The 27,935-nt window shown below is 43.3% G+C and overlaps 4 protein-coding genes across 4 annotated transcripts; 3 read left to right on the top strand and 1 right to left on the bottom strand.

The window, feature by feature from the left end:
- The first annotated feature begins 508 nt into the window (after positions 1–508).
- On the top strand, positions 509–2,832 carry tmem141 (transmembrane protein 141). Its single transcript, XM_076086677.1, has 5 exons — positions 509–683; positions 822–888; positions 1,469–1,552; positions 1,626–1,739; positions 2,002–2,832. Exons 1-5 carry the CDS (start codon positions 630–632, stop codon positions 2,061–2,063), a joined length of 381 nt encoding a protein of 126 aa, XP_075942792.1. The 5' UTR covers positions 509–629; the 3' UTR covers positions 2,064–2,832.
- Positions 2,833–6,321: 3,489 nt separating this feature from the next.
- sapcd2 (suppressor APC domain containing 2) lies at positions 6,322–14,183 on the top strand. Its single transcript, XM_076099791.1, has 6 exons — positions 6,322–7,119; positions 9,483–9,601; positions 12,529–12,675; positions 13,176–13,277; positions 13,403–13,513; positions 13,612–14,183. Exons 1-6 carry the CDS (start codon positions 6,354–6,356, stop codon positions 13,738–13,740), a joined length of 1,374 nt encoding a protein of 457 aa, XP_075955906.1. The 5' UTR covers positions 6,322–6,353; the 3' UTR covers positions 13,741–14,183.
- Positions 14,184–21,018: 6,835 nt separating this feature from the next.
- On the top strand, positions 21,019–23,063 carry hcar2 (hydroxycarboxylic acid receptor 2-). Its single transcript, XM_076086666.1, has one exon. It carries the CDS (start codon positions 21,040–21,042, stop codon positions 21,898–21,900), a length of 861 nt encoding a protein of 286 aa, XP_075942781.1. The 5' UTR covers positions 21,019–21,039; the 3' UTR covers positions 21,901–23,063.
- Positions 23,064–26,639, bottom strand: LOC142945233 (uncharacterized). The gene is made up of 2 exons (XM_076086655.1): positions 26,342–26,639; positions 23,064–25,567 (listed from the first exon to the last, which is right to left on the bottom strand). The coding sequence occupies exons 1-2, from the start codon at positions 26,538–26,540 to the stop codon at positions 23,955–23,957; spliced, it is 1,812 nt and encodes a 603-aa protein (XP_075942770.1). The 5' UTR covers positions 26,541–26,639; the 3' UTR covers positions 23,064–23,954.
- Positions 26,640–27,935: the final 1,296 nt, after the last annotated feature.

Genomic DNA, 27,935 nt, shown 5'->3' with positions numbered 1-27,935 from the left:
GAGGAGGATTGTTGGCAAGATACCAAAGCAGAAAAACATGTTTCTGTAACACAAACACTTCTTTTCCCCTAAACTTTGATTGTTCTTGTGAAATGTTTTTAATTGACTTCTAAAAATGAGCTATGAAGAGAAATCCCTCTTTGGTTGAAGTTGAAGTCAACAGTAGAGACCAGTCTTGCTTTAAACACAACAGTTACCTTTACTGTCGTGTTTTACTTTCTTCGGTCGTGATCGGAGCTATTTAACAAACTTTCACAAACTTAATATTTTAGTCCGAATAATTAGTAACAGTTTATTATATATTGTTGTGTCTATTTTATGCGAATTTGTTTAACCATTTATCTATTTTTACTCTTTCATCAAATTAAATTATAGGTTCTCTTTCTGTTTAATGAGGTATTTATAATATTTTGTGTCGTTGTTTTCATTGTCGAGGAGCTGCAGTACCACCTCCTCTCCGTCAGGCGTCGCTAGTGTTTATACAAACAGCTGTTCGTCTCCCTCTGTGTGCATTTTCTTGGTTTGCAACACGGAAGTTCTATAACAGTGTTATGAACACGGTCGCGGCATGAGCTAATGTTACTCTCCATCTAATACTTTAACCTCCAGCGTACAACTGCAACAACAAAATGGTCAATATCGGTCTCACCAAAGTGGACGATGCGCTGGCAGCAAAACATCCGGTGAATATTTAGTTTCTTCTTCCACCACTGTAGCCTGCTGATCCCTGGAGGACACGGACAGTCGATTCATTGAAATGCATAGGAATATGTATACAGTGAAGTAAAAGCTGTTGTGGTTTGTTTCCTCGCGTCTTTCAGGGTTTACAGAGTTATGCTGCCTGTCAGTCTCGCGCCTTCATGATGGGGACAGGGACCTTTATACTTGGTAAGAGATGTGTAAAGTCCCACACTAGAAAATACACTATTGTCATTTCTATTGTGTTATCATCACTGAACCATCAGACATTTAAAAAAATAATACACCATGTTGGATTACCCATATTTGTACACTTAAATCACAACACTAATACCAATCACTAGCAAATCTATTGTACATGTTACAGCTAAATTCATACACGTCTGTAGATAAGCACCAAGTAAGAAGTCCAACACAACTTGACAAAAAACATCATTATGACCAATGTATACCACAGGATGGAGCTATATTCTGCAAATGTTTCTAGTATCATTAAAGCAGGATATTTTCCCTTCACGGTGCACACTAAACTCAACACACAGTGATGACGGTTGTATTATTATAATAGTTATAAAATAATATAACCTTCATATGCCTCATTTGTAATCCATTTATGGAAAATACACGACATGCCAGCTGAAAATGACAGCACAGTTTGGCTTCTATTGCAGTGAAGTCAATGAACATGATGAACGTCACACAGTGATCTGTGTACATATCGTACCTCAACAGGTATTATCATGGCTGCTACTTGCGTTGGTTTTTACAGGCGCTGGTAGTTTATTTGCTCTTCAGAAGGTTCTCCAGAGGAAGCTTCCTTATCCTCTTCAATGGAACCTACTCATTTCAATAGGTGGGTAATGAAACATCAGCTTTAAATAGGTTGAGACACACATAACAGCTTACCTCTGTCATCTCTCTCTCAGTGGCGTCATCAGTGGGAAGTTATGCAGTGACTCGCTGGGAAACGCAGAAATGCTCAGACCTTTGGATAATGCTGGAAACGGGCAGCGTCCCGGACAGATCGCCGCCGCCGCAGGGTGAGTACAAAGTGTGGCTGCAGACCTTGCTCACCGTCCCTCATGGCTCCTCCTGGGAAGTAGTGTAATGTGGACGTGTTTGTGGTAGTAACGGTCTTGTTTGATTTTATTTAAATTGGCGAAGCAACAGTTGTTTTAATACATTTTATTTTGTCCTGGGCTCGGTACTATTAACAGATTTATGTGCCAGCTCTGTTCCTCAGGCATAAAACCAAATGAGGACAGTTTGCAGACTTTAATGCTGTACGTTTCTCTCTTTCAGTGTCCAAACCAGAGGTACCAGAAGGAACTGACAAGACAAAATATGGCGACGTGATGAAGTGAACGTAGTTTTAAACAAACTTGTGTGTCTACTGTATTTAACTAGACCTTTTTGAGAAAATGCTCTAAATATTGATATGATGTGTTGACTAAAGAGAGTGCTGAATGTGAGATAGTACGTTCTGTATTTAATTGCATTCCAGTGGGTTTTTTAAATTCACATTTCTGCAATACACCACATGAATTATGTCATTTTTTTCAGAGTTTGAGGAGCTTTTGAATGTCATAACAGCATTACTGTGTGGATAAACAGACGAGTTTCCCAAATCAGAGGTCAGGAATTACTTTGGGTTTTTAGGAGGAATCCGATGTTAAGCTTGTGAGCCGGTATTATTATTCGGACGCGTTTGTTTGACATGCAACTGAATTAACGCTGCTCTACTAAAACCAGACACTAGTTGTCACTGTATACCTCATGGGATCTGCAGAGCCGTGTTACTGGTGGGTCAACCAAACCAGTTAAAGCTAAATCACGTTTGCCTTGGACTACAGAGAGCAAATCATCATGGAATAATTCATCATCTGAAATAGATAAACATCCATCGGCCTTCAGTACAGTGATGCTGTAATGAACAGTGCAGTGTTTGCAGTTTTAAAAAGACATTTTCACTGGATTTAGGCAAACGAACTCGGAGGAGGAAAGAATTTCTGAGTTGTAAATGTGACTTTTAGATCTTCCATCCTGCTAAAGGCTGCCATCTTATACATTTGTTGTTTATTTTATTGCTCAAAAGTAAACGAATACAATAATAAAAGATATATCTTGACGGACTATATATGTACTGTAACTTTAGACATCTATATCTTGTTCCTTTTAAATTGAAGTTGCTTGGGACAAAAGTGTCGAATAGGCGTGTAATATATTTCGTCAATAATGCACATATATAGAGTACAATAACGCAAGACTGATCAATCCTCGTCCACAGACACAAAGACACCCACATGTTCATGTTAACAAACACAGAGGGCAAAAAAAGACTACCATGAAAGAGAAGTCCCCAGCACCTTTAACCCAATATGCAAAGTAGAAATACCACAACATATGTTAAAAATGCAAATATATTTATCTCAAAATCATTCATCAAAGTAACATACATTACATTAAAATGTTAATACATATGCAGTACATACCAGTCTTTCATGCCTGTTGAATCAAAAGTTTGAATTCTAAACTGCCATCTCTGTATCAGACAAAAGATGCAGAGACACGAAAGTATGATCTTATCCAGGTGCAGCATTCATCCCCTTCACAAAGACAGATGTTATCAACTGTAAGTGATTTGCATAGCTGAACTACTTTGTACAATAAGGTGTTAGCAACATAAATTCTGCACCATGCAGTGCAACCCATTGAAACAATTGAGTCTTTCAGGCTGTAACACCTCGAGTGATTGAAGCCTGGACCAAAGTCCAGGGCCTTGATTCACTGAGAACAAGCTAAAGAAAGTTCACTAACTCTGAGAACACCAGCTCATATCGGGGAAACGTTTTTAAAAAAAAATTTTATACAGTGTTTGTAACCGAAAAAATGTCGCCTAAGCAATCTGAATAAGGGAAGATAAGAATGTAGCTTTGCTTCAATGTTCATCTTTTCTTCCCCCATCTGTGTGCAGCCTGATTCCACCCCCACTCGCTCTCGTCCTTGCACTGTAATTCAATCTGATTTAACACAGCCAAGATTTGAATGTTTTGAATTATCTTTCCGTCGTTCTCCCCCCCCCCCCCCCCCCCCCCCCCAAAAAAATAAAAACGGGCTTCGTGAATTCGTGTCACATGCACACTGATGCTGCTGAAGGAAAAGACTGCAGAGAAACATAGAACAGGAGATAATGAGGGAAAAGATTGTGTGCGTGTGTGTTGCGTGAGAGGAGTGACTGTCCAGTGTAGCTGAGGATCTGTACATGTCCAATAATTGAAACAAACAGCGGTATATGGACTGGCCTTGCACGCTTGGTCTCACTGGCATGGCTTGTAAAGTGTGTGTTAGTGTGTGTTTGGCAGCAGTGCGTGACAACATGAGAAACAGAGATGAGGAGAGCAGGAGTGAGTGCTCAGTTGTCTGACCCCGTGAGTCAAGTGATCACTGCAACTGGACAGTGAGTGAGTCTCTTCCGCCGCTTTCTTTCACTTTTTGTCGGTTATATAACAAGCAAGTGTGGGAAAAAAAGCCCCAAAATAAACACAATTTACAGCATTTTTATCTCATCCCCACCGTGTATCTCTACTGTGAAAAACTACTATTGAGTAGTTGAACATCTGATCTATTTGGACCTTCCTCTTTAGCCTAGAGTCACAAATTGATATGTTGTGATTGACTGTCAGAGGGAGGGCGACAGGATATGTTGTGAGGGGATTTATTGATTATGTGTCCTCTCTTTCAGCCGGAAAAATGTAAAGTGCATTTGATGTACATAGGAGGAAAAGTGTGATTAAACACCTGGTCTGCCAGGAAAAAAATAACTGAATGATATGGATCAGGCAGTTGGTAAATCACAGGGATTCCTTTGTCAGAGTGTGACAGCAGCTTCAACATGAATCACAGCTAAAGGTTTCACAAATGAAGACGAGATGAGAGCTCAAGTCTGGGCAGGTCTGAGATAAACATGGGTCTGTGCAGGGACAGAGAGTTTCTCTCGCGTGACTCATCCCCAGAGAAAGAAAACCAGAAGAGTCCCTGAAATGGTTTGCGATGGGTTTTGACTCAATGAAAGTTGGATTTGAGTCGTGTGCAGGGATGTGGAATGCAGCTTTCCTGCCTGACTGAGAGAAAACCTTCATATCACAGTAATTCGTGTCAAAGCCGATGATGAAAGGGTCTTTGGAGGGAGGAAGAAACACAGTTCACACCTTATTTAGATTGGATTATATATTGTCATTGTTGTCACGACACATAGTAGCCTAATTTGGGGCTTGGGGCTTGTGTTAAGTGTAACCAAATCCAATCAGTGGTTACTTTAAAATGCATACAAGCAAGTAACTCCTGTATGGAAAATTTGATTATTTTAGTAGAAGATTATGAACGATAATAGGCTTAAAAGCAAGGATGCGTGTACAGTAATGATGTGCATTAGAAATTGCACATCGATAAAAATGGCAACTACTTGACAGAACAGCTGCTCAGTAAATTCTGCATTTGCTGACCTTTTGGTTCATTTGTTTTTCTATAATAATATTCACGTTTTATGAGCTCCACAACAATCCTTGAATTGGGCTATTTTTTTCTACATTGCACACATGCGTCTTTATTTTGCCCAAGAAATGTAGATTGGTTTAGTTTAATCATTTAATTCAATCCGTTTTATTCAGACAAAGGCATTTGTGGAATGAAACCAAGTACACATAAGTAGCCTATAAGTACAGATTTGAGGTGTTATACTTTCTACTTCACTATATTTGTCAGACTGCTTTAGTTATATTACAGCTGTCCATGCACTTTCCTTTAGTTGGTTGGCATTTTGTTCTGATAAACAGAAGGATTAAGTGTTTTTGTGGGTTAAGAAAATTCTTCTTCTTCGGCTAAATAAACTTGGAGCTGCAAATGCTAAATAAAGTATTGTTGTTAAAGGAAGTTCTGTAAAATATCTGACTAAGTTTACAGAAAATTACAGGTAAATGTAAAATAAACCATCAAATCCCTGCTTATGTAAAATTACAATATTGAACAGTGATTTTACATTGAACAATAATGGTACATTTTGAGATTTATAATCCACATAAATGGGTGAACCGTTTACTCATAAAAATTACGTACATTCCATCCAAACTTGAAAGTTTTTGGATTATGTGAAACAAAGAGAGTCTGTTCCCCGTTCCGCGGCTGCGTGTGGGGCTGTAAGGTGATAGTTTATCCAGCTCTTTCTGATTATATGGAGGGGGGGGTAATAATATCCAGGCTTTATGAATAACGTCTCAGCATTAGTAATAACAAAAGCACAACTCAAACTGGAGCCAACCTCGGGCCTGCACCAATGAGCGGCGAGCTCGTGCACACCGCGACCAATGGCTGGTCCCGGGACGCTCACGCACAGCCGTTTGCGGGGCGGTCCTCGCTAGAAAAAGGAAAGTATGGATCACAGAGCAGCGGAGTTTCGACGGGAAGGTGGGCAGCCAAAACGGTTAAATATAGGGAATATTTTAGGTTAAAAAGCTTTATTCGGAGATGCATTCCGCTGCTAAGTAAAGCAGGTATTAGTTGTATTATTCTGTATGTTCAGCTGTGTGTTTGTATAAAGTTAGCCAACTTGTTTTGGTGTGTTTTTGATTGATTAATCGTTGGAGATTATCATTGCATTCATGGCTTTGATAGCGACCGATCAGGGCTGCAAGTTGAACGGGACGTCGGCGATTTACGGCCGAGTTGGACCGAGAAAAGAAGTGTTTCAAGGCAACGCGGAGGGCTTTAAACCTGCCAAAATGCAGCCAAAGGAGACGGAGTACTCAACAGATGGCCTGCCCAAAGCGTTCCTGCACAGCCTGAGGACCCTGTTTGACATTCTGGATGATGGTGGACGGGGCTATGTCCACATCTCGGAGATCGAGAGCCGCTGGCAGGGGGCAGACACCCGGGATCTGCCCGGCGGGGTGCTGGGCTGCCTCCGGAGGGTCACCCCGCCGCATGGCTGCCTCACCTTTGAGCGGTTCGTGGCGGGGCTGCGCTACTCCATGCTCAACCCGGAGCACAGCGCGCACTTCAGGGCCCAGGCTGCCGTGTACCCACAGCAGGCACCGAAGCATCCCCAGAAACCCGCCCCGCTGTCCACATGCAGCGTTGGGACCCGGGTCGAGAACAAGGTCCGTCCGCTGGGGCCGAGCAACGTGACCAACACTCTGCAGCACCGGGCGTCCTCCCTGCAGAGCCGCGGCAGGCCGGAGGAGGGGCCCGGGTACGGCGCGGGCTTCGACAGGTCCGGGCGGAGTTTGGAGCAGAATTCCGTCGCTCCGGGGGGCGGGTGTTACCGGGCCGACCCGGGACATGCCACCAAACCCACACAGCCCCAGCAGAGCCGGGTCAGGTCCATTGAGTCACTGGCTCTGGAGTCACCGCAGCTCCAAGGACCAAGTAAGTGGAGCCATGAAAGCCCATATAAATAGGTATGAATGGTGTGTGTGTGTGTGTGTGTGGGGGGGGGGGGGGGGGGGGGGGGGGGTTTATGGACAGTTTACTGACTTCATGGAAGACTTAGGTCAATAAGTTAAACCCATGTCCGTCAAAATAAACACACACGCCATATCTGCCAATCAACAGCTCAAGCAAGCTGTTGCTGTCAGGCAGCTGTCAAAAGAGACTTTGTTTTGTTTTTATCTGTTGGGTATTTTTCACTAAACATTAATAGAAAAAAGAACTATCACCAAAGCCCAAGATGAGGTCTTTACATTGCTTGTTTTGTCTGACCGACTGTCCAAAAGTCAAAGTTATTCAATTGATACGATGTGAAAAAGAAAACCGCACGTCTGCATCATAGAAGGGTCAAAAACAGTGTTATGTCACAGCTTAAACAGGCCCCGTTTAAGGGCCGTTTATGGGTGGCTAGTTGAGTAATTGCCGTTGTTAACCCCAGGTCAGGTCAGAGGTCGTGTCAGAAATTCCCACAGCAGTTTATCTATCTTGAGGGTTTTAACTTGGGGGAGAGGGGGGGGGGGGGGGGGGGGGGGGGGGGGGGGCACAGTCATCCCTGCCATGGCCCCTCTGACTGGTGTTCATTTGCACTGATTTCCCCTAGTGAGATGGATGTAGGTTAGAGGAGCTGCTGCTGAGACATTCCCAGTTTGCCTGCTCATTATCTTGTTCATACAGGCTCTCACTCTCATACAAACTCACGTTTGTTCCTCTTCCTCTCACAAGCATAACAGTTATTTCACATGCTCGCTCTCTCTCTCTCTCTCTCTCACACACACACAACTAGTCTGTCTGAGTTTGCCTGATCTCTGTAAAGCCAGGCCTGTCTGGAGCTATCAGAGTGACGCTCTCGCACACTCTCTCTGTCGAGCCCTCGGGGCTTTTCACTGCTTACACCACTTGCTGCACTAGTACAGTGGTTTTGCTAAATAGATGGACAGATACACCATACGACCAAAAGTTCACATACTTTTGTGTACTTTTCTTGTTGGCTCAAATGAAGGGAAATCTTAATGCTAAAATATGCAATGATACGATGGCAATGCCTTGTGCAAAAAGCGAGGTCCATGAAAAGAAGGCTTTCTGAGTTTGGATGAATCACCCAACATCAGTTGATCTTGTGGCTAAAGGGAGCAAATCCCTGCAGCCACCTTCCAAAAATCTTGTGGAAAGCTTTTCCAGAGGAGCGGAGGCTTGTTATAGCAGCATATTGATGTCCAAAAATCACATGTGTGTGTAATGTTATGTCCACTTACTGGGTTCGGGCGTCCACCGGCAGCGTCCGTGCCGTAATCTCTCACATGCAGCCAAACCCTGTTGGATTAGACCAGATTACAGCAGAAAGTCCTGGGCTCACTGAATCACGGCAGCGGTGAAATCCTCCCCAACACCCCGGACATCACCGCAAAGTCCCGCCATTCTCACACACGTCATCAGAGCTGCACGACTTGGAAATCCTCCAAAACATGTAAAAAACGGAGCAGAGATTTAATGTGAGTTTAAGGAGAATCAGGCAGAGAAATCCTTTCATACGTTATCTTTGGAATAACCGAGTTGGGTTTCAAAGTTCGTTCTCGAGTTTGGAAACAGCAGCTCACAAAACAATTTCAACATTAGGTCCATTTAGTAGCCGTTTGGGCGCTTTCTATCATATCGCATGATCTTCCTTCGCAGATGTGGTTTGCTAAAGTGAACAGAAGTCTGACTCTCCGTCTTTCTCTGATGGAAGGACTTCCTTTAACTGAAGCAGGTTGCACCGTCTAGTTGAGCTTTCAGAGATGTTCTCTCGACGGTATGTTTAAGCTCAGAAACGTAACATATTTCTGTCTGCTCCACTGAACTCTTCCCTCAGTCAAGTCATTTAACAAGAGACCATGATTGAGTTCAGCTTCCAGACACATTGGCAGAGTACAGCTCCCTCCTGTGGTGTACACGGGCAACTCCAATGCCTCATCAGGCCAAATTAATGCCTCGTCTGCAGTGTACAAAACGGGACACTTATTCTTCTAATAAATCAAATTTATATACATTTCTTTTAGCTTATGCGATGGACTGTTAAGGATTTTCAGACTCACCTGGATTTTGCTGAATCTGGCACATACCCTTTGTAAAGTGATGCAATTTGAGTGTTTCCCTCTGTAGAAGGGAAAATACATGATTACATAAAGTATATGACATAACCGTAAAAACGGTGCCTCTTAGCTCGTAAAGTTGTACTTTTTCATAAAAGATTGCCCAAAGTATGTTTTCCCTGTACTGTTGTCACAGTCATGTTGCAATTTAAATCTGTGATGTTGTGAAATCAGGTTTACCAAGATCTCAGAGCGAATCAGCGACCGGATTTACCGGCGGCTCCAGGCGCCACGGGCGGAGTCGGGAAGAGCAGAGGCGGCATACCATAACCAACGGCGTGGATTATGGAATGGTTGGTACACACACACACACACACACACACACACACACACACACACACACACACACACACACACACACACACACACACACACAGTCTGCGTCTTAAAGGTTTTTATAAAAAGGAGCCCCCGCCTGGGCCGTAGTCTTACTCATGTTTCAGTTAGAAACCGTTCTGAATGTCAGTAATGTACATGGATACACTTCTTCATTAATAACTGGATGAACAGCAAACCAGGTCATGGGTCGACATCACTCATACATGGGTCTTCTGTGGTTTCTATTCACCTGTGAAGAACCCTGTTAGACAGCTTCTTCAAAAATATCACTACATTTATAAAACCTCTGGTCTTCACTGGTAAAACTGGGAGTTTTCATAGTTTTCAGGATGAGAGGATCAGTAACAGACTTTCAGAGAGACCCGGGTCGGCTTGGACTAAATCGTTGATGATTTTCAGTGTGATTGGATATGAGAGGGATTGAGGGTTTTAAAGATATAAAATATTTTATGTATCTGGAAAAGTAAACAGTGGAAGCATGAGAATTCCAGGAAAAGGTTTTCTAGTGGAGGCTCTTCTCCAGCTCTCTATTGGCCCCCACATTCCCCTCCCATCCCTCTCCCGTCTGCCTCCCCCTCACTCTGCCCCTCCCACCCTCCAGTCGGGAGCTCATGCCTCCCTTCACTCTTCGTCTCTCTCCCTCTGCCTCACCATTTCTCACCCTCTCCAGCTCGCCTCCTCTCCCTCTTTCTCTCCCCGTTTGTGTCGCCGTCTCCGTCTCTTTCCCCTCGGCCTCGGTGTCTGGAGAGGCTGACTGATCGGCTCCCCTCCTTCTCACTCCCTCCCTGCCCCTCTCCTCCTCCCCCCCCCTGGCCCTCCCACCCAGGCCGCCTTGGCCCGCTGCTGCCCTGATGGTAGTGAGCCGGGTCGGGCCCAGGGGCCTGATAGAAGTAGAGGACTCGCTCGGCCGGCCCGGCCCAGCCTGGACAGCCGTGTTGGCTGCCTACACTACCGTCTTCATCCCCCTCAGCAGCAGCCTCTACAGCAGCAAGGCCCTGCACTTTTTCCTCTGGGTGAGTCGGACGAGAGAGGGAGAAGGAAAGGGAGAGATGGTTGTACAGGATAGAACATTTAAGTCCCTCTTTGAGATGGTTTGGTAATGAGTGCATTTCATGATTTGAAGATGGTTGTTTTGATATTTAATTTGGACTGTTGAGATTTATAGAATTGGGGGGATTCGGTGTTGAAGCGAAAATGCCAAGTGTGGTTACTACCTTTTCTGTTTTAGATCATCGTCATTGAATATCTCTGACTTATGAACTGTTTGTTAGACAAAACAACCAATAACTTGATCTGCATTTTTGTCAGTGTTTTCCTAAGATTTCAAAAGTAACTGACAGATCAATAATAAAAAAATAAAACCCTCTTCCAGGGACTCTGGGTCTTGTTAACTCTAACCTGTTGTGGTATTGTTGAGCTTCAGGTTTTGGATAGAGCCGAGAGGAAGTGATTGACAGAATTTAATTGACAGAAGTCATTGATAAAGAAAGACAATGCCAATACTTCCTGGTTTCATTTTGCTGCTTTTCTCTCTTTTTAATATGAAGCTAAATTGAATATATTTGGGGTTTTTATACCGTCAATAACAATTAAATCGAATAATCAGAAAAATAGTGGACAGATGAATGCATGTAAATAGTTGTTAGCTGCAGCTCTAAACATCTTTTGGATTTGTATGTTGCCGCCGATCTGCTGATATATTGTAGAGCTTCAAGGTTCAGGCCACACCGTGTCATGGTGCTTTGTAGTTGAACGGCCGTTGTGTTCTTCTTTGTGTTTTCAACTCAACAGCTTGTGCAACGTGTGTCATGTTATTGTATGCGTGTTGTGTGTATTCATGCCTGCTCACTCAGCCAGCACACAAACATACATGCACACACTTTCCATAAGCTTTCAGACATTTGTTGTTCTGCTCCCTCTCTGTATTTCGATTTTCTATATATTGTTTTAAACAGTAGGGTGTTCCTGCTTGTGGACTACCACACATTCAAGCAGCCTGACACCGGGTCATGCTTCATTCTAGACCCCCCCCCCCTCCCCTCTCTGTGTCCCCTCACTTTGGGCTCTTTTTACCAAGAGCACACATATTTTAAACGGGGTTTGATTCGAGACTCTTGAAATGCCTCGTCCTGTTTTAGTCCACTTTGGCAACATGTATCGCTGTGTACGAGCATGGCTGTGTTTTAAACAGCACTGGTGAGCGATGATCAGAGGAATGTACTGAGCTACAACAGGGGACATGATGGGTGGATAGAAAGCTTGACACACCAGGTGGCTGAATGCCAGCAATGAGGCCTGTGGCAGTGTGCTGCATGGACAGCCTGGTCAGCACTACTCAATGCAGCCTTGCTGGGGTGAACACACACACATCTTTCTTTCTCTTTCTCACACACACACACACACACACACACACACACACACATAGCTGAAGTGCTGTTTACCCCCATTCTTAGGTTGCTGTGCTGTTGCCATGCCGCCGGACTGATTGCTCCTCTAAACAGTGTTCAGGATGGGAGAGAGAGAGAGTCCGGCACAATTGGTGCGGCGCCATTGTCTCCGCCAGCACAAAAGAGTTTGCTGCAGATGCCCTCGTGAAAAGATGGGAGATTGTCTACCATGCAGGCTGCTGGCAGCCAGAAATCAATAATTAGATTTAATCTTGGCGTCGACCTGAAAGCTCTCTCAGTGATGGCGTGGGGAATATAAAATGTAATGTTTTCTGTCTCTGTGTGACTTCAGGCAGGTTTGTTTTTGTCTGTTCCTAATCACGTTGTTTTTCTCTTTCTCCTCTTCTACCCCTTTCCCGTCCCCCTTCGTTTTTTTTTTTTTTTTTTTTACTTTCCAACAACGTACCCTTCTTTTTAACTTTCAACTCGCACAGTTGAAGCAAATGAAAGAGCTGGAGCAGGAGAAGGACTCTCTGCTGGCGGGCCTGGAGGTGGTGGAGCGGGCCCGCGACTGGTACCAGAGCCAAATCCACAACGTCACAGAGAGACAGCGGCAGGTCGGCCAGAGCTCCCACTCCACGGTCAGTTCAACCACAGACTGTTAAAAGTGTTTAAGATGCAAACTGTTTAGTTTTAAATCGCTATGGACGAAATTATATTTCCAGCACATATGTAATAAAGATTTATAGCTGTTGAACCTTTTTCAAAATACAAACTTTTGAAGATTATTCATTTGACCTAAACATAAACACTAAGTATTAGATTTTGGAGTCAGTCCCACAGATTGGAAAATTTCATGTTCAGTAGTCAAACAGGGTACAATACCTCGTGGTAGAGGAAGAGGCAGATATTTTTCTTCCCACAGTAGCCTCAGTAATATCATGGTTTTGCTTATATTGGAAACATTATGTGGCACAGTTCTTCCTCAGAGTATCCTGCTTATTACCTACTTTAAATCAACTTCCTTTTACTAAAGTTTGTCCTTGGTTGGTTAAGCCATCATCCCTCCTGGTCGCCTTGTTTTTAAGACCTTTTGCTACTTTCTTGAATTTGAATTGTCTTTTATGTTTTCTCCTCTCAGGATTTCTTCACAGAAGCCAATCAGAGTCGCATGAATGTTCTAATACCCAAATTGCAAGAAGTCAACCGCTGCCTAAATGACCTTATTTCCTGCTCTGGGATTGTGAGTGTTGCATGAATATTCAATTCAGGGAAATTCCTCTCTATACCAAGTTATGGGAAGTTGCGTATTCTAGATGTAAATGATGACACTTTCCCTTTAAGACCGGTCCCTCTTTGTTTCCCCAGCAGTCATTTCCTTCCAGCTCTGCTCAGACAGCAGCCAACCCCCAGCCTCCGGGTCCAGCTCCTCCCCAAGCCATCCAGAGGCTGAAGGACCAGAACCGACTTCTCACCCAGGTTCAACACAGTCTACACATTGACAGACAGAGGTCGCCAGTCAGTACTGCTGCTTTTTAAAGACACTCACTTCTTTTATTTTCCTTCTTTTCATGAAGGAGGTGACAGAGAGGAGCGAGCGGATCGCCCAGCTGGAGCAGGAGAAGTCGGCGTTGATAAAACAGCTTTTTGAGGCTCGAGCCCGCAGTGCGCAAGACACCAGCACCATGGACTCCACCTTCATCTGAAAACAACTACACTCCACCCAACAAACCTTTCCAATGTTAGCGAAACGTTTTCAGCTGGGAATCATCACAACGCTGGTCTGGAGCAAACTTTTATGAGACTGTAAGCCGACTGTTTACCAACACTTGTAGCACCTTTTAGCCATGACACGCCAACACCCTCGACTGCAGCATGTGACCTTCACCCCAAACCAAACCGCGCACCATCTAGATGTGACTTGACCCGAGAGTCTCTTACTTGCTGCCTTTTTACGTTTCCTGCACAAACACTCCAAATAAGCTGAAAAGACACCATCGACAAAACCAGCAGGGCTCTCATGAGATCCCATCACTCCAATTCTTGCAGGATTACAGCATCTGCAAGATCTCCACTCCCAAAAGACTGTTTTGTTTTTTTTACTTCAGCTGTTGACAGGCAACATGAACTTTAACTTCGTTTGGGGGGGGGGGGGGGGGGGGGGGGGGGGGTTCTGTTGGAATAAAATGCCATATTCTCAGTTTAATATGAAAACAAATCATCAGCTACATCTGCTTGCTGTGACCCATCAATTACATATGTTCTAGTTTGGTTCTTTGATCTTAATGATATTAAGACACACTTTGCTCTTGTCATTCAGTATCTCCTTCCTGTTAATGTAAGATAATAATGTGTTTACCTTGACATTAGCTTCCTGGGTTAATAGAGTGTTTCATTTAAAATGCTGAGAGACTAGAATTACTGAAAGGACCTGTTTTATATTATGGTAGAATGTTTAATGTTCAGACCCTTTTTAGGAATTTTTATTTTTTAAAGTTGGAAAAAAAAAAAAGAGAGAGAGAGAGATGGGGAGGACAGCCTGAGAGCTGTAGAGGCAGAGACGGACGAAAGAAGTTTGGAAGTTTGCACTTAGAAGAGAGCTGTGGAAGACAAACAGAAGACGGTGAATGTGTCGGAGCAAGAGCTCCTTGGTTGGGAGATCTTCTGATGTCACGTCAGAAACGAAAGGAAAATCACTTTGGCTATCTAATGCTACATCCCCCTATGTGTTTACAGTGGCTTCTTTGCATGGGTCGTATTTTTCAGCTCCAAAATATTTATCTTCTGAAGAGATTTTCTGTTTGAAACCTGGAGATTAGCACAAAATGTAAGAACCCATTCTGTCCTCTTTACCAGGATCAGTACAAACACACAGTTTACAAGAGGATCATTTAGTTAGTGGGTGGCGGTAGAATAAAACAAACGTGTAGTTCTATAATGGATCTGTATGGTACTGCTGGGATGTCTGCACAGAACATATTGTTGATGTCTGTTTCCCACTTGTTTGATTGTATGTTTCTTGCTGCTCAAACTACATGACGTGTGAGTGAAACTCTTTTCCTTCTGCTTTCTATTGAGAGTACTCAAAGTCAGAGAAAAATGTAAAACAATAAATACGACCAAACTATGTTGACTATGATTCTGTGGCTCCTTGCTATGTGTTTTTTTCTCATTCTCTAAAAAGGTTTGAAATAATCAAAACACTTATTTATCTAAGTATTAAATGATGGATTTAGAATCCCTTTAAACCAAAGCAATGCATTAAAAACAACAAATCAAATGTGCATTACCGAAATTACAAATATTTTAAGATTTTGTATTTCTTGTCCTTCCATGTTTAACCACTTACTTAAACCACTCAGTGGTTTGACTTCTCCTTTACTGCTTCCACATTTTGATGTAAACGAGTGATCGTGAAGTGTTTCACAGTGTCTCACTTTGGATAAGAAACATACTTTCTTAAAATAAAGCATTAGTGAGTTTCCAGGAGGGTCCGTCTTGCTTAGTTCTGTTGTGATTTCCTGTCATGAATTAAGGAAGTGTCCCTAGATAGTGAGTATGATCTGATGTAATCCATGCACCTCATTTCCACTTACCCCTCCGATGTGATTAGCTCTGCTCGGTTTTTAATGAGGAGTCTTGACTGGAGACCTGCACAGTTGGTGCAGTGAATTATAGATGGCTGCCGCTGAAAACTCAAAACTACGTAGTCACCGTGATGGCCCCTCTGTTTGGTTCCTCTGCTGTGTCTGCGCTCTTTTTCTCCAGGGCTGCAGACCTGATTGGGGATTAATCAGTGGCATTGGACACACCTGGGCCCGATGTGCCCCATTTATGCCCGAATCTATTTCATGAATTTGCTGACGGTTGTGTTGGTTTCATTTATTTCGAGCCCGCAGTGCGCAAGACACCAGCACCATGGACTCCACCTTCATCTGAAAACAACTACACTCCACCCAACAAACCTTTCCAATGTTAGCGAAACGTTTTCAGCTGGGAATCATCACAACGCTGGTCTGGAGCAAACTTTTATGAGACTGTAAGCCGACTGTTTACCAACACTTGTAGCACCTTTTAGCCATGACACGCCAACACCCTCGACGGCAGCATGTGACCTTCACCCCAAACCAAACCGCGCACCATCTAGATGTGACTTGACCCGAGAGTCTCTTACTTGCTGCCTTTTTACGTTTCCTGCACAAACACTCCAAATAAGCTGAAAAGACACCATCGACAAAACCAGCAGGGCTCTCATGAGATCCCATCACTCCAATTCTTGCAGGATTACAGCATCTGCAAGATCTCCACTCCCAAAAGACTGTTTTGTTTTTTTACTTCAGCTGTTGACAGGCAACATGAACTTTAACCACTCAGTGGTTTGACTTCTCCTTTACTGCTTCCACATTTTGATGTAAACGAGTGATCGTGAAGTGTTTCACAGTGTCTCACTTTGGATAAGAAACATACTTTCTTAAAATAAAGCATTAGTGAGAAGGTCCGTCTTGCTTAGTTCTGTTGTGATTTCCTGTCATGAATTAAGGAAGTGTCCCTAGATAGTGAGTATGATCTGATGCAGGGGTCACCAACCTTTTTGAAACTGAGAGCTACTTCAAAAAGGTACCAAGTAGTACGAAGGGCTACTTATTTGATACAAACTTCCTGAATAACAAAATTGCACAGATCACCTTAATAATAATATATGTGAAGAGACTGTTTGATCACGTCAGTTAATTATTCCACACAATAATTATTAATAATGATTTCCACAACAATGATGGTATAGCTACACATATATATTTAAACATGCAACTTTTATTTCTGTTAATCTGTTTCAACATTAGAAAGTCAGAGGTATCACATCTCTAATATTTTTGTATCATCACATGATCAAAGCCGGTTACTTTTGCACATAGCGCCTGCTGGTGAATGATCCAGTGGTAATGTAGACATTTTGCGAAGTCTGGGTCACCTTTGCATTGCGCAATGAACCTGCATGCCGGCCTGTCATCGCGGGAGCCCCGTCTGTTGTCACCGACACCAGCTTTTCCAATGGTACCTTTTTCTCCACGAAGAAACTAGTAAAAAGTCTCGTCTATAGCCGAGGGGGGGATCCAACCCTCCGAGGCGCGCGAGCGTCTTCGGGGGCCCGCGTTCAAACCTCTAGTCTGGGCCTTTTCGGTCGGATTGCGTTGCCTCGCCTCTACCCCTGGCTCGTCCTGGCTGTCCGCCGTGCGCCTCCGGGTACCCAACTCTCTTAACTCTCTGCAAGCGTTTTTGATTAAAAAAAGAACAGCAACTACAATTTTAGACGGAGCTCCATAATGACTAGTGCTATTTTTAGAACATGTCTTGCGGGCGACTCACGTGGTCCCTGCGGGCGACAGGGTGCCCGCGGGCACCGGGTTGGCTACCTCTGATCTGATGTAATCCATGCACCACATTTCCACTTACCCCTCCGATGTGATTAGCTCTGCTCGGTTTTTAATGAGGAGTCTTGACTGGAGACCTGCACAGTTGGTGCAGTGAATTATAGATGGCTGCCGCTGAAAACTCAAAACTACGTAGTCACCGTGATGGCCCCTCTGTTTGGTTCCTCTGCTGTGTCTGCGCTTTCTTTCCCCAGGGCTGCAGACCTGATTGGGGATTAATCAGTGGCATTGGACACACCTGGGCCCGATGTGCCCCATTTATGCCCGAATCTATTTCATGAATTTGCTGATGGTTGTGTTGGTTTCATTTATTTCTTCCTTTTCTCTCACAGCCAGAAGTTTGTTGCTTGATTTTATGTGGCTGTTAAGCACAATATTATTTAGAAAAGATATATATATATATATATATATATATATATATATATATATATATATATATATATATATATATATATATATATATATATATACAGATATGTGTGTGTGTGTGTGTGTGTGTATCTATTTTTTTTACAATCAGGTTTGATCAAAACCTTATAAAATAGCTGCTGAAAAGTGCTGCTTTATGCAGAAATATGCAGAAATCTTTTTACCATGATATGTGAAGGGAAAATTAATGCATAATACAAATCTGAAAATATGTTCAACTGAAGTTACAACTTCAGGAAGCACCAAGGATTTCTAAGACGGCCTGTTTGAACACAAGCAGCTGTGGGCTGACCTGTGTGTGTGTGTGTGTGTGTGTGTGTGTGTGTGTGTGTTTCTGCTCTGATGCAGAATTGAACAAACCTGAGGGAATCTTGCAGGAGGGAGACACATCTTCCTCCTTATAGGAGGAGGGAGACACATCTTCTTCCTTATAGGAGGAGGGAGACACATCTTCTTCCTTATAGGAGGAGGGAGACACATCTTCTTCCTTATAGGAGGAGGGAGACACATCTTCCTCCTTATAGGAGGAGGGAGACACAACTCCTGTGAACCTGACACCAGTACAAACACGTTCAGAGACAGAGGGTAAACAAACCTGGGTCAAGTTTCATCAGTCGGCTCATCAAGCTGTTCAAACAGCCTGAAACACACATGGAACAACACACAACCTGCAGTACACTGACGAAGAAGTGATCAATTATAATATAGTCAATAAGCCTTTCTATAGCAACATGTTGATACAGTGTAATATATCGACTATGTTAACATCGATTGGTGATGTTAATGAACTACTGTACTCAATACTGTAACCTACTTTTTTCTATACTACATTCATTTGATAACTCCAGTCACTAGAGACTTTACAGATTCAGATTAATAATACAAAATGTTATCAATAAATAAATTATGATAATATAGTATTAATAAGACTTTATTTATCCAAAGGAAACATTCATATTTATATAACTAAATAAATTAGAATTAGTCACGACTTTACCAGATGTAACATTAAAGTGATTAATTAATGAATCAATCACCATAATCCAACATTGTGATACCATACGTTAATCTGAAGTGGCCTACTCTGCAAAATTAGTACTTTTACTCTTGTTACTTAAAGTACACTGATTTACTTTTGTTCTTTTACTTAAGTAAACGTATGTGACATTTACTTGTAACAGAGTATTTATGCACTGTGGTATTACTACTTTGAAGTAAAAGTTCTGAATTCATCTCCCAGCAGTGCTTTTTAACGTCTAATAGAATAGGAGTGAAAGGTCAACAGTCACCTGAGAGGTCATTCAACCAGCCTCAAAAACAACACTATCTGTAGACACCACGAACAAAAACACAATTAAATACCTACTGTGAGTGTAAATCACGGCGTGAGGGGATCTGTAGCTCTCAGTAGGGAGACATGTCCCTGTTCTTCATGTTGGGTGAAGCACAAACTCGCCGACGGACATCACATCTTGAAACACGTCAGCCTCACGTAACATATTACACATCGTTACACTGACTTGAATCAGAAGTGATTTTCTGGACTGTTGCATCAGTTGTTTACTGACGATTTTCCGTCAGGCACCATCGGTTTGTTGCATCATTGCCAATCGGTGTGAATGGATGATGGCTTGCCACAACACGTACTCCACACAAACCTGTTTCTATATTTCACCGCTTTGTCCCCCCAACTCACTTTCACACTTTCATTCATCTTCATGCTTGTTTTATGATTATTTTATTCTTCATTTTAAATGTGTGATGGATGTACATGGTGCCCAAAGAAGACATCGTAGCATCGAGGGAAAGTCCTCAGCTCCCACGCCCTCGTCTGATTGGATGATCGGGATCCCTGAAGTGTTGGGTCATCTTCCAAAAGATGTTTTCCATATTTTTAGGTAAGGGTTCTGTATCTGCTCACACTGGGACAGACGTACACAAGAAGCGTACGGATTACGTGGAGAGTGGGGACCCCAGTCACTTTAGGAAGGTGCTGCAGTACCCTGTTGAACAGGTGAGTATTCAACTTCTGACCGCTAAATTCAAATACTGCATTTTTACGTACACATCTTGTGTCTTGGGAGAGTTCTTCGTCCTTATAGCTGTGTCTTTTACTGTGGTAATTATTTACAGACTTTATTAGATAAAGGAGACAAGGGTCTCTCTTTGCAGTCAGGTTGCACATTTACATGTCACCCTTAGATACAGAGATAGGGGAATGAACCACCTGTTGACATGGTGGAAACATCTAGGATGACATGCAAATAATTGTGCAAGCCATTTCATGAAGTCACACCCGACACACTGCCATTTCATTGGCTATGCATGAGCATGTGGAAATGAAATAGTTTGAGGAATCAATGTGACAGTGTGACAGTTGAGGGAAGATCAGTTGAGTAGACAACCAAGTGCCAGTTCAAGGTAAGAGGCTTCACTTATACAAAAACTGCATTGAAAGAAAATTAATTGTACGTATGCATGAAACCATGTGTGTGTGTTTGTATTTCAAGTTCAAGAACTATGTGATTGAAAGCAATTTTTTTCTTGATTTTGCAACATTTGTTAATAAAGCATTTGAGGCAGACTGATGTAACAGTATTTTTCTTTATTACTTTTTGTCAGTGACCATGCCTCAGACTTCATTTTTTTGTTTTACTGTTATCTACGGTATTATTACGGTTTTGCTTGATGAGTTCGGAGATCTATTTTTTTACAGAGCGTATTTAGGGGAAGTATATTTCTTCACAGGATTTGGATTCTTAGTAAGATTGAGAAATTTGTGTTTAGTAACTTTAACCGCAATGACTCACATCAAAGTTATTTTTTGTGATGCAGTGCCTCCATATTAATAGTGTGACATGTGCTTTTCTACAGTATTTCATCTAAGCTCGTGGGTGGGTGATTGAACTATTTTTGAACTTTGTCACTTGGCACTTCCTTTAAAGCATTTCAAAAACACATCACACAACCGAGTTGATGTACGGGCAGCGCACATCAACCATATTTGCATGTTTAAATATCAACCATGTTATCATTGTTGACCCTCATCTCAAAGCTAACGGACACTGTTTTCGTTCTAACACCTGATCGGAATGAATGTGTCTGTTCCGTTTATCTGACAGATCTTTGTTCCTCTGCCGTCCTCTGATGGAGGTCTTATACAACAACTCTTACAGACCCCTCAACTACACCGATGTTGAATTGACAGTGTATGAGAAGTGCAAAGACATGCCCGCTGTTCTCATTTGGTACCTGGGCCTGCAGTTCATCAATATGTTCCTGGGCATCCCGGCCAACCTCATGGTGCTGTGGCTCATCCACAAGAGCAAGGGGGACTCGTCCACCTCAGATATCTTCATCTCTCATCTGGCGTTTTTAGACGTGGTCTTCTGTCTCACCCCTCCGCTTGAGCTGGCCAACATAGTCTTCCTCACCACCAGCAGCAGCTGGTACGTCCTGCGCTTCTTCTACGGCATCAAAGACTCCTCACCTCTCTTCCTCTGCTGCATCTGCCTGGACCGCTACATGGCCGTGGTCCACCCCATGACCTTCACCGAGCACAAGGACCGCCACCACAGAGCAGTCCTGGCCATCGTAGTCTGGCTGATCACTCTGGCCTACGCCGCCGCTAAATGTGTGGGCAACATCGTCAACTTCGAGAAGGTCTTCACTGTGATGATCCTGGCATCGTTCACCTTCATGGTGTACTGCAACATCGCGATCCTCTATGTGCTGAAGCAGTCCGGGCCCGGCAGAGATGTGATGCACCCTGTGAAGAAGAGAGCCTTCAAGATGGTCCTCATCATCCTGGCTATCATAGTGTTCAACTACTTCCCACCCGTCTTACTGTTACCCTTCCAGCACTACTACTCCCCCAACGTGTATCTTTGCTACATCCACTATATCGCATTCGGCTTGATGGACTTCAGCAGCAGCATTCAGCCGTTGCTCTATCTGTCCAAGGAAAAGCTCAACTGCTGCCAGATCGGCGCGACACGACTCCAATAGGAATACATGTTTCTTTTTTGTTTCTTTTTTAAATATATGAATGTTCTCTTGTTGTGAAATATAGGAGAATATATCATGTTCTTGTTTGATCTGATTATTAAAAAGATGTATTGTGCAGTGGTTTCCAGCCTCCGGGATGGGTCCCCCAAGGAGGGCTCAAAAGATTAAAGTTCTAGCCTGTTTTGAGGAAGAATTAATTAATAGCACATAGTTTAGATTTATAGGTTTCTCAAAAATATCTCTGCCAGAGAACATAACTGCGTATTAAATATTAAACTTTTACGATAAAGTGCTGGTTCACCAAACGACAAAGTCAAAACACTCCTCAGTTACCGTGGATGTGATGTAGCATGCAGATAGTTTGTGCTCGTCAAGTTTTAGAGATACAAGAGCTGAAACAATCAGTCGATTGATCCATAGAAAATTAATCATTAAACATTTGAATCGTTAAATATGTTTTTAAGCATGAAATGAAAAAGATTGCAAGTTCTAGCTAAATATTTGGGAGTGAAAAAAAAAGGTTGAAGACGACAACATTTTCCACTTTTCTTTCTCATTTTTTTTTTTGACTAAATAATTATTTGATGAATTGGAAAAATAATCCACAAATTAATAAATAATGAAAATCATTTTTGCAGCCCTAAGAGATACCAAATCCCTCCCACCTCAACGGAATTTTGTTTGTGCTATATAAAATATTAAAATTTGACACCATCTCCACTGTACATTTACTGTATTGGGTAAATGTCGGTCACTTCCAAGTTCAGTCGACTAGTCTTACATCCGTGTCATAATGCTGTGGCGTAAACTAACTTTCACATATAACACCGTCTGTTAAAACACGACTATTTTACTATTAAAATACCAAACAGTATCTAAAAGCAAAAACAGTACCGACAGTAATAAAAGCAATGTACAAGCAAAGTAATGTGTGTGTGTGTGTGTGTGTGTGTGAAGTGATTAAACAGGCTTTATACTTCAAGGAATAAATGCTGAGAACCACTGCATTATGTGCAGGTACTTCACTATATACTCTGTATTATTTGCTTTTATGGTTGCACTGAATGTATAAAAATATATGTATTTGTACTTTAAATAAACAAATGTTTTTCTTGCACACTGCCCTTGATTTAAAATAGCATAAATAAATCAAACTGAAATCATTTGGTTAACTTTTCTCTTTAATTTAGACACAGATCACATAAAAGTAAGTCACAATAAACTCCTAGTAGCGAACACTCAGTGTGATATACATTGCTGCGCAGGCATATCAACGAGTTGCCACAACAAACAGTAGCCCTATCATCATAAACATGACATTTTACTCCCGCGTGTGTCAGTTGTACATAAATCAAGAGTTTCCTAGTAGAACAGTGAACAACCTAAAACAAAACCTCTCGACGCTCTTTGATATCAGCATTGGCTTACAAAACAACTATTCATTTAATAGTGAAAGCTGCTCAATCAACACAGAACATTTGCAGTAATATTCATCGCAGTAACGTTATTATATAAATACATTCGTGTCAGACTGCTGACTGTATAGTTAAAGCTATATACAGCAATATATTAATCATCAGTTAGAAATCATTTCTAACTCTCTGGTTACTACAACATTTATACGTGGGTGTAGAAACATCCTAACGTCTTAATTCTTAAACAACTATATTGTTATTTTTTTCCCTTGTGGGGAAATTTCATTTTCTCAACAAAGAGGTCAGGACCACAAAAAAAAACCTGGTCTGGGATTCAGTGTCTTGTTTCAGCAGGGTGGTTAAATCATTCGCCGTCACTGCTTTCAATAACTTTTCCTTTAAAGCACTTTGACATTTTGGTAACATACAGTATGTAGAAAAGAACAACAGCTCTTTTAGGGTCTTGTCTTCTGTCTCTGAACGCTGTGTTGTGAGAGAGAAGACTACAAGATGGCGGAGTATTTGGATCTACTATAACCACAGCAAATAGACAACAGTGTACTGCCCTGTACCACAAACATCACAAACAGTGAGAGGACTTCACACAGCACTCATTCTCAGCTTTCATATCACTCGGTTCTAACCTCTATCGGTGTCTGACAGAGTCTCCGAGGCTGAGGGTCGGTTGGTTTCAGCCTCGCTGGTGCTCCCCTCGCTCTGAGCCTTCTGCTCCTTGGCCGCGTGCATCTTCAGGTGCTTCTTAAGGGAGGACTGGTCGGTGTAGCTCTTCCCACACTGGTTGCAGAGGAAGACCTTCTCTTTGGTGTGGACCAGTTCGTGTCTCTTTAAGTGACCCGACCTGCTGAAGCTCTTGTTGCAGTACGAGCAGCTGTACTCCTTCTCCCCCGTGTGAGTCCTCTGGTGCAACTTCAGGCTGCTGGCCACCGTGAACTTCTTGCCGCACTCGCTGCAGCTGTACGGCCTTTCTCCCGTGTGCATCCGCATGTGTATGGTGAGGTGGCCCGCCTGGCTGAAGGTCTTCTTGCACAGCTCACAGCTGTAGGGCCTCTCTCCGGTGTGAATCCTGTAGTGCGTTTTGAGGTCGCCCAAGCCGTTGAACCGCTTCCCGCACTGAGCGCAGCAGTACGGCTTCTCCCCGGTGTGGATCCTCTCGTGTATGCGCAGGTTGCCCGCGTTGCTGAAAGTTTTGCCGCACCCCTGGCAGCTGTAAGGCCTCTCCCCCGTGTGAGTCCGCAAGTGGACTTTCAGCTGGTTGTGCTCGTTGAAGCGCTTCCCACAGTGCGAGCAGGAGTACGGCTTCTCTCCGGTGTGGACGCGTTTGTGTATCCTGAGCTGACTGGGATGGGCGTATGTTTTGCTGCAGAGGTTGCAGCAGTAGGGTCGCTCTCCCGTGTGGGTGCGCTTGTGGGACTTGAGGAGATCGGCCCGGCCGAAGCGTTTGCCGCAGTAGCTGCAGCCGTGGGCCTTTTCGCCGCTGTGCGTCTTGATGTGGATGTTGAGCGAGGCGGCTCGACTAAAGGTTTTGGGACAGGTGGGACAGCGCAAGAAGTTGTCGCGAATCTCCAAAAACACTTCTGCGGGAACAGCAGCGTTTTCCTCACGCGCCACTACTTCTGGCACCACAACCTGTCTGCTTGCTGCCGGTTCCGGTTCTGAGTCAGGATAACAATTCAACGCATGAGTCAACTCTTGCTTAGAGTCGTCGTCACCGCACTGCAACACCCCATTCTGCTCCTCTTCCTCCGTCTTAATGAACTGTCCATCCTGCATGTAAGTGTCGGAGACAACGGTGACTTTAACTTCATCGTCGCTGCCTCTGGATTCTTGTTCGAGCCCTTCGGATGGCAGCAGAGGTTCATATGCATCATGACTGACCTCCGTGCTCTCATTCTTCACCGGCGTCATTGTCAGATTGAGAAGGGATGAAGGCTGGGAGAGGTCAATAGCACCGCTTTCATCCAGGTCTGGCTCTGCTTTTACCGATATCAAGTTCTGGGTGGACGCACACACCTCGCCTGTGTTCACACATGGCCTTTCTACCATTTGATCAGTCTGCAGTAGAAACGAGGAAGAGGATATACTATCCCTCGTCTTGTCTTTCTGCCTCCTCCTGAAGCTCTTCTTGTCACTGCTGCATATGGACATCTTGAACGTGCCCCGAGTGGAGCTGATGGGACAATTGTTCCATTCTGAAGTCGAAAGATTTTCAGTGGCATCTTGTTCACAAATATCTGTGAAAAGGCAAAGCCATATTAATGAACAAACTAGTACTTTAGCTGACAGTAGTACAATAAACTAGGAAAAAAACTGAATGACATTGTGGAAGCAACAAAACAACCTGAACAAACTCAACTGACTTATAATGTAAAGTGACATCAACTGATTTTTCCAGCTTTTGGTTAAATGACAAAATCACACTGTTTTTGTCTCTACTGAGGGAATTATTTGATTCTTTAGCTGCTAAATGCTCCACTATGTCCACATAGTAGTAGTTAGGTACACAGATAGTATACAGCGGGTTGCAGTAGCTGCTATTTAAGCTCAGACTCTTAAGCAATTTGGTTCACACAGTTTCCTCTCAGCTATCTATGAATCTTAGTTCTAAATAACGCAATAAATAAAAACGTGTAATTCCTATTTACATCTTCCGGTACACAAATATTCTGGTTCACTATAGGATCGTCCTGTGTTGTGGTGCCATCATTGGTATGGGCAGGATGCTGTGACAGTAACGTACTACAGTGATGTACAGTGTAGTTAAGTACTGTACTACACACTGATCCCCAGGCCTATTTACTACCTCATGCACGTTTGCACAGCCATTGTTCCTGCATTGTTTACGTCTGCTAGCCTTTTCTGATCTCATACTGTCGCACACATCTCGCACATCTCTCTCTCTCTCTCTCTCTCACACACACGCACGCACACACACTTCGCTGACAATGCAGGGGATACTGGAACAACAGGCACGAAGCTACACTGCACCGAGTGTAGACAACCCCTACCTCGTGCAGCAGAGTCGGTGCTCTTCTGTGCAAACAGCAGCCGCTTCAGGCCCTCGTTTTCAGACTCGATCCTCTGTATTGTGCCCTGGTACTCGGACAGGGCCCGGTCCACCGAGTCCAGGATGTCACTCACTGTGGCCTTAAAGATCTCATTCAGCGACGACTCCAGGAAGACTTTCAGCTCACTAGACGTGGCCATGTTGGACCGAGCGGTTGCGGACAACTCGCCAGATGGTTTGTACACGGTTGAAAGTATCTGTGAGGGAGGGATGGATGGGGGGGGGGGGGGGGGGGGGGAGTGTGTGTGTGCGACTCTGCTGCCGTGTGCGGAACAAACAAAGCAGAGACAGTCGCACGAAAGTGACGATGAGGAGAAGCTAATTGTTTGCTAACTAGCCTGTAGCGCCCCTGCTGGTGTGGAGGGGAACCGTCGGATTAACCGGGGCCCTAGCTAACGTCATTGTGATACTGTGCACACAAATAACCACGGTGATAAATGGTGTTTCAATAACAAGAAGAAGAACTGAAAAACCATAGCAGCACTACTGGGTCATCACTAATACTACTAGTGCCACTACTACTACTAAATCAGCTACTGCAACCACTAAGCTAGCAACTAACTCACTACAACTGCAAGGATGCTCACATAGATGCTAGGTAATGCTAATATTTTAATACCAACGGTCAACTGAATGCTAATGATGCTAACGACACTGCTTACAATGTTTCCTTAGATTAGCTAGCGGCTGCATCAAGAGTAAAGCTAAAAGTGACAATGCTAATCATGTACCTCTCACTCAAAACGAATATCAATTATGTGACGTTATAATATTAATAACTCGGGTTATCTGGGCTTCTCTTAGCTGATGTGTTTGTTGGTATGATAAACGTTTACTGCAACAAAGTTAGTAACAAGAGTGCTAACAAATAAATGCTTCTTTTAATAAAGCTAGATATGATTTTTTGACTTATGACGTTAATCATGTGGGTGATGAGTGCTCATTATGCAAATAGCAACGCTCATGCAAACAGTAACTAAAACAATGTCTGCTATTATTATTAAGTGGTTACATCAATCAAATAAAGGCAAATGTGTTTATCAGTTAAAGCTGCTAACATAAAAAGAACGAGTCCCTTAAAAGATCTATGTAGTCTTGTTATTGTTGGTAAGCCTAAAAACAATAACGCACGTCTGTGTTGAACAGGCTTTTCTGCTCACAGCCAGAAACCAGAGGCACAGCTAATGACTTGAGTATACTGAATATGGCTACCTTCTGGTTTTACCACATCATTCCTAGGGGTCATATGCAGGAATGAAGCTGAGCCACTCCCGTCACCTGGCCTGTGTGTGTGTGCTTGCATGCCTTCAGGGTGGTGGGCGTGGACCGAGGCCTCTCAGGTGTCTCCGAGCTCTTGACTCATCTGCCAATCACAATGTGCCTTTTTTCTTCTTCTTCCTTTTCCTCTCCCTTTCTTTGCCACTCAAAATTCCCCCTATTCCCCCCCCCCCCCCCCCCCCCCCCCCACAGCCATACCTGCTGGGAGAGGAACAGGACAGAGGGAGGCTGAAGTCTGATCTTGATCTATACCAAAA

This window comes from Anarhichas minor, unplaced genomic scaffold, assembly GCF_050575085.1.
Source record: "Anarhichas minor isolate MPS153535 unplaced genomic scaffold, ASM5057508v1 ptg000002l, whole genome shotgun sequence".
Taxonomy (NCBI): Eukaryota; Metazoa; Chordata; class Actinopteri; order Perciformes; family Anarhichadidae; genus Anarhichas; species Anarhichas minor.
The sequence above is the reverse complement of the archived record's forward strand: the minus strand, read 5'-3'. Positions and strand labels throughout refer to the sequence as shown.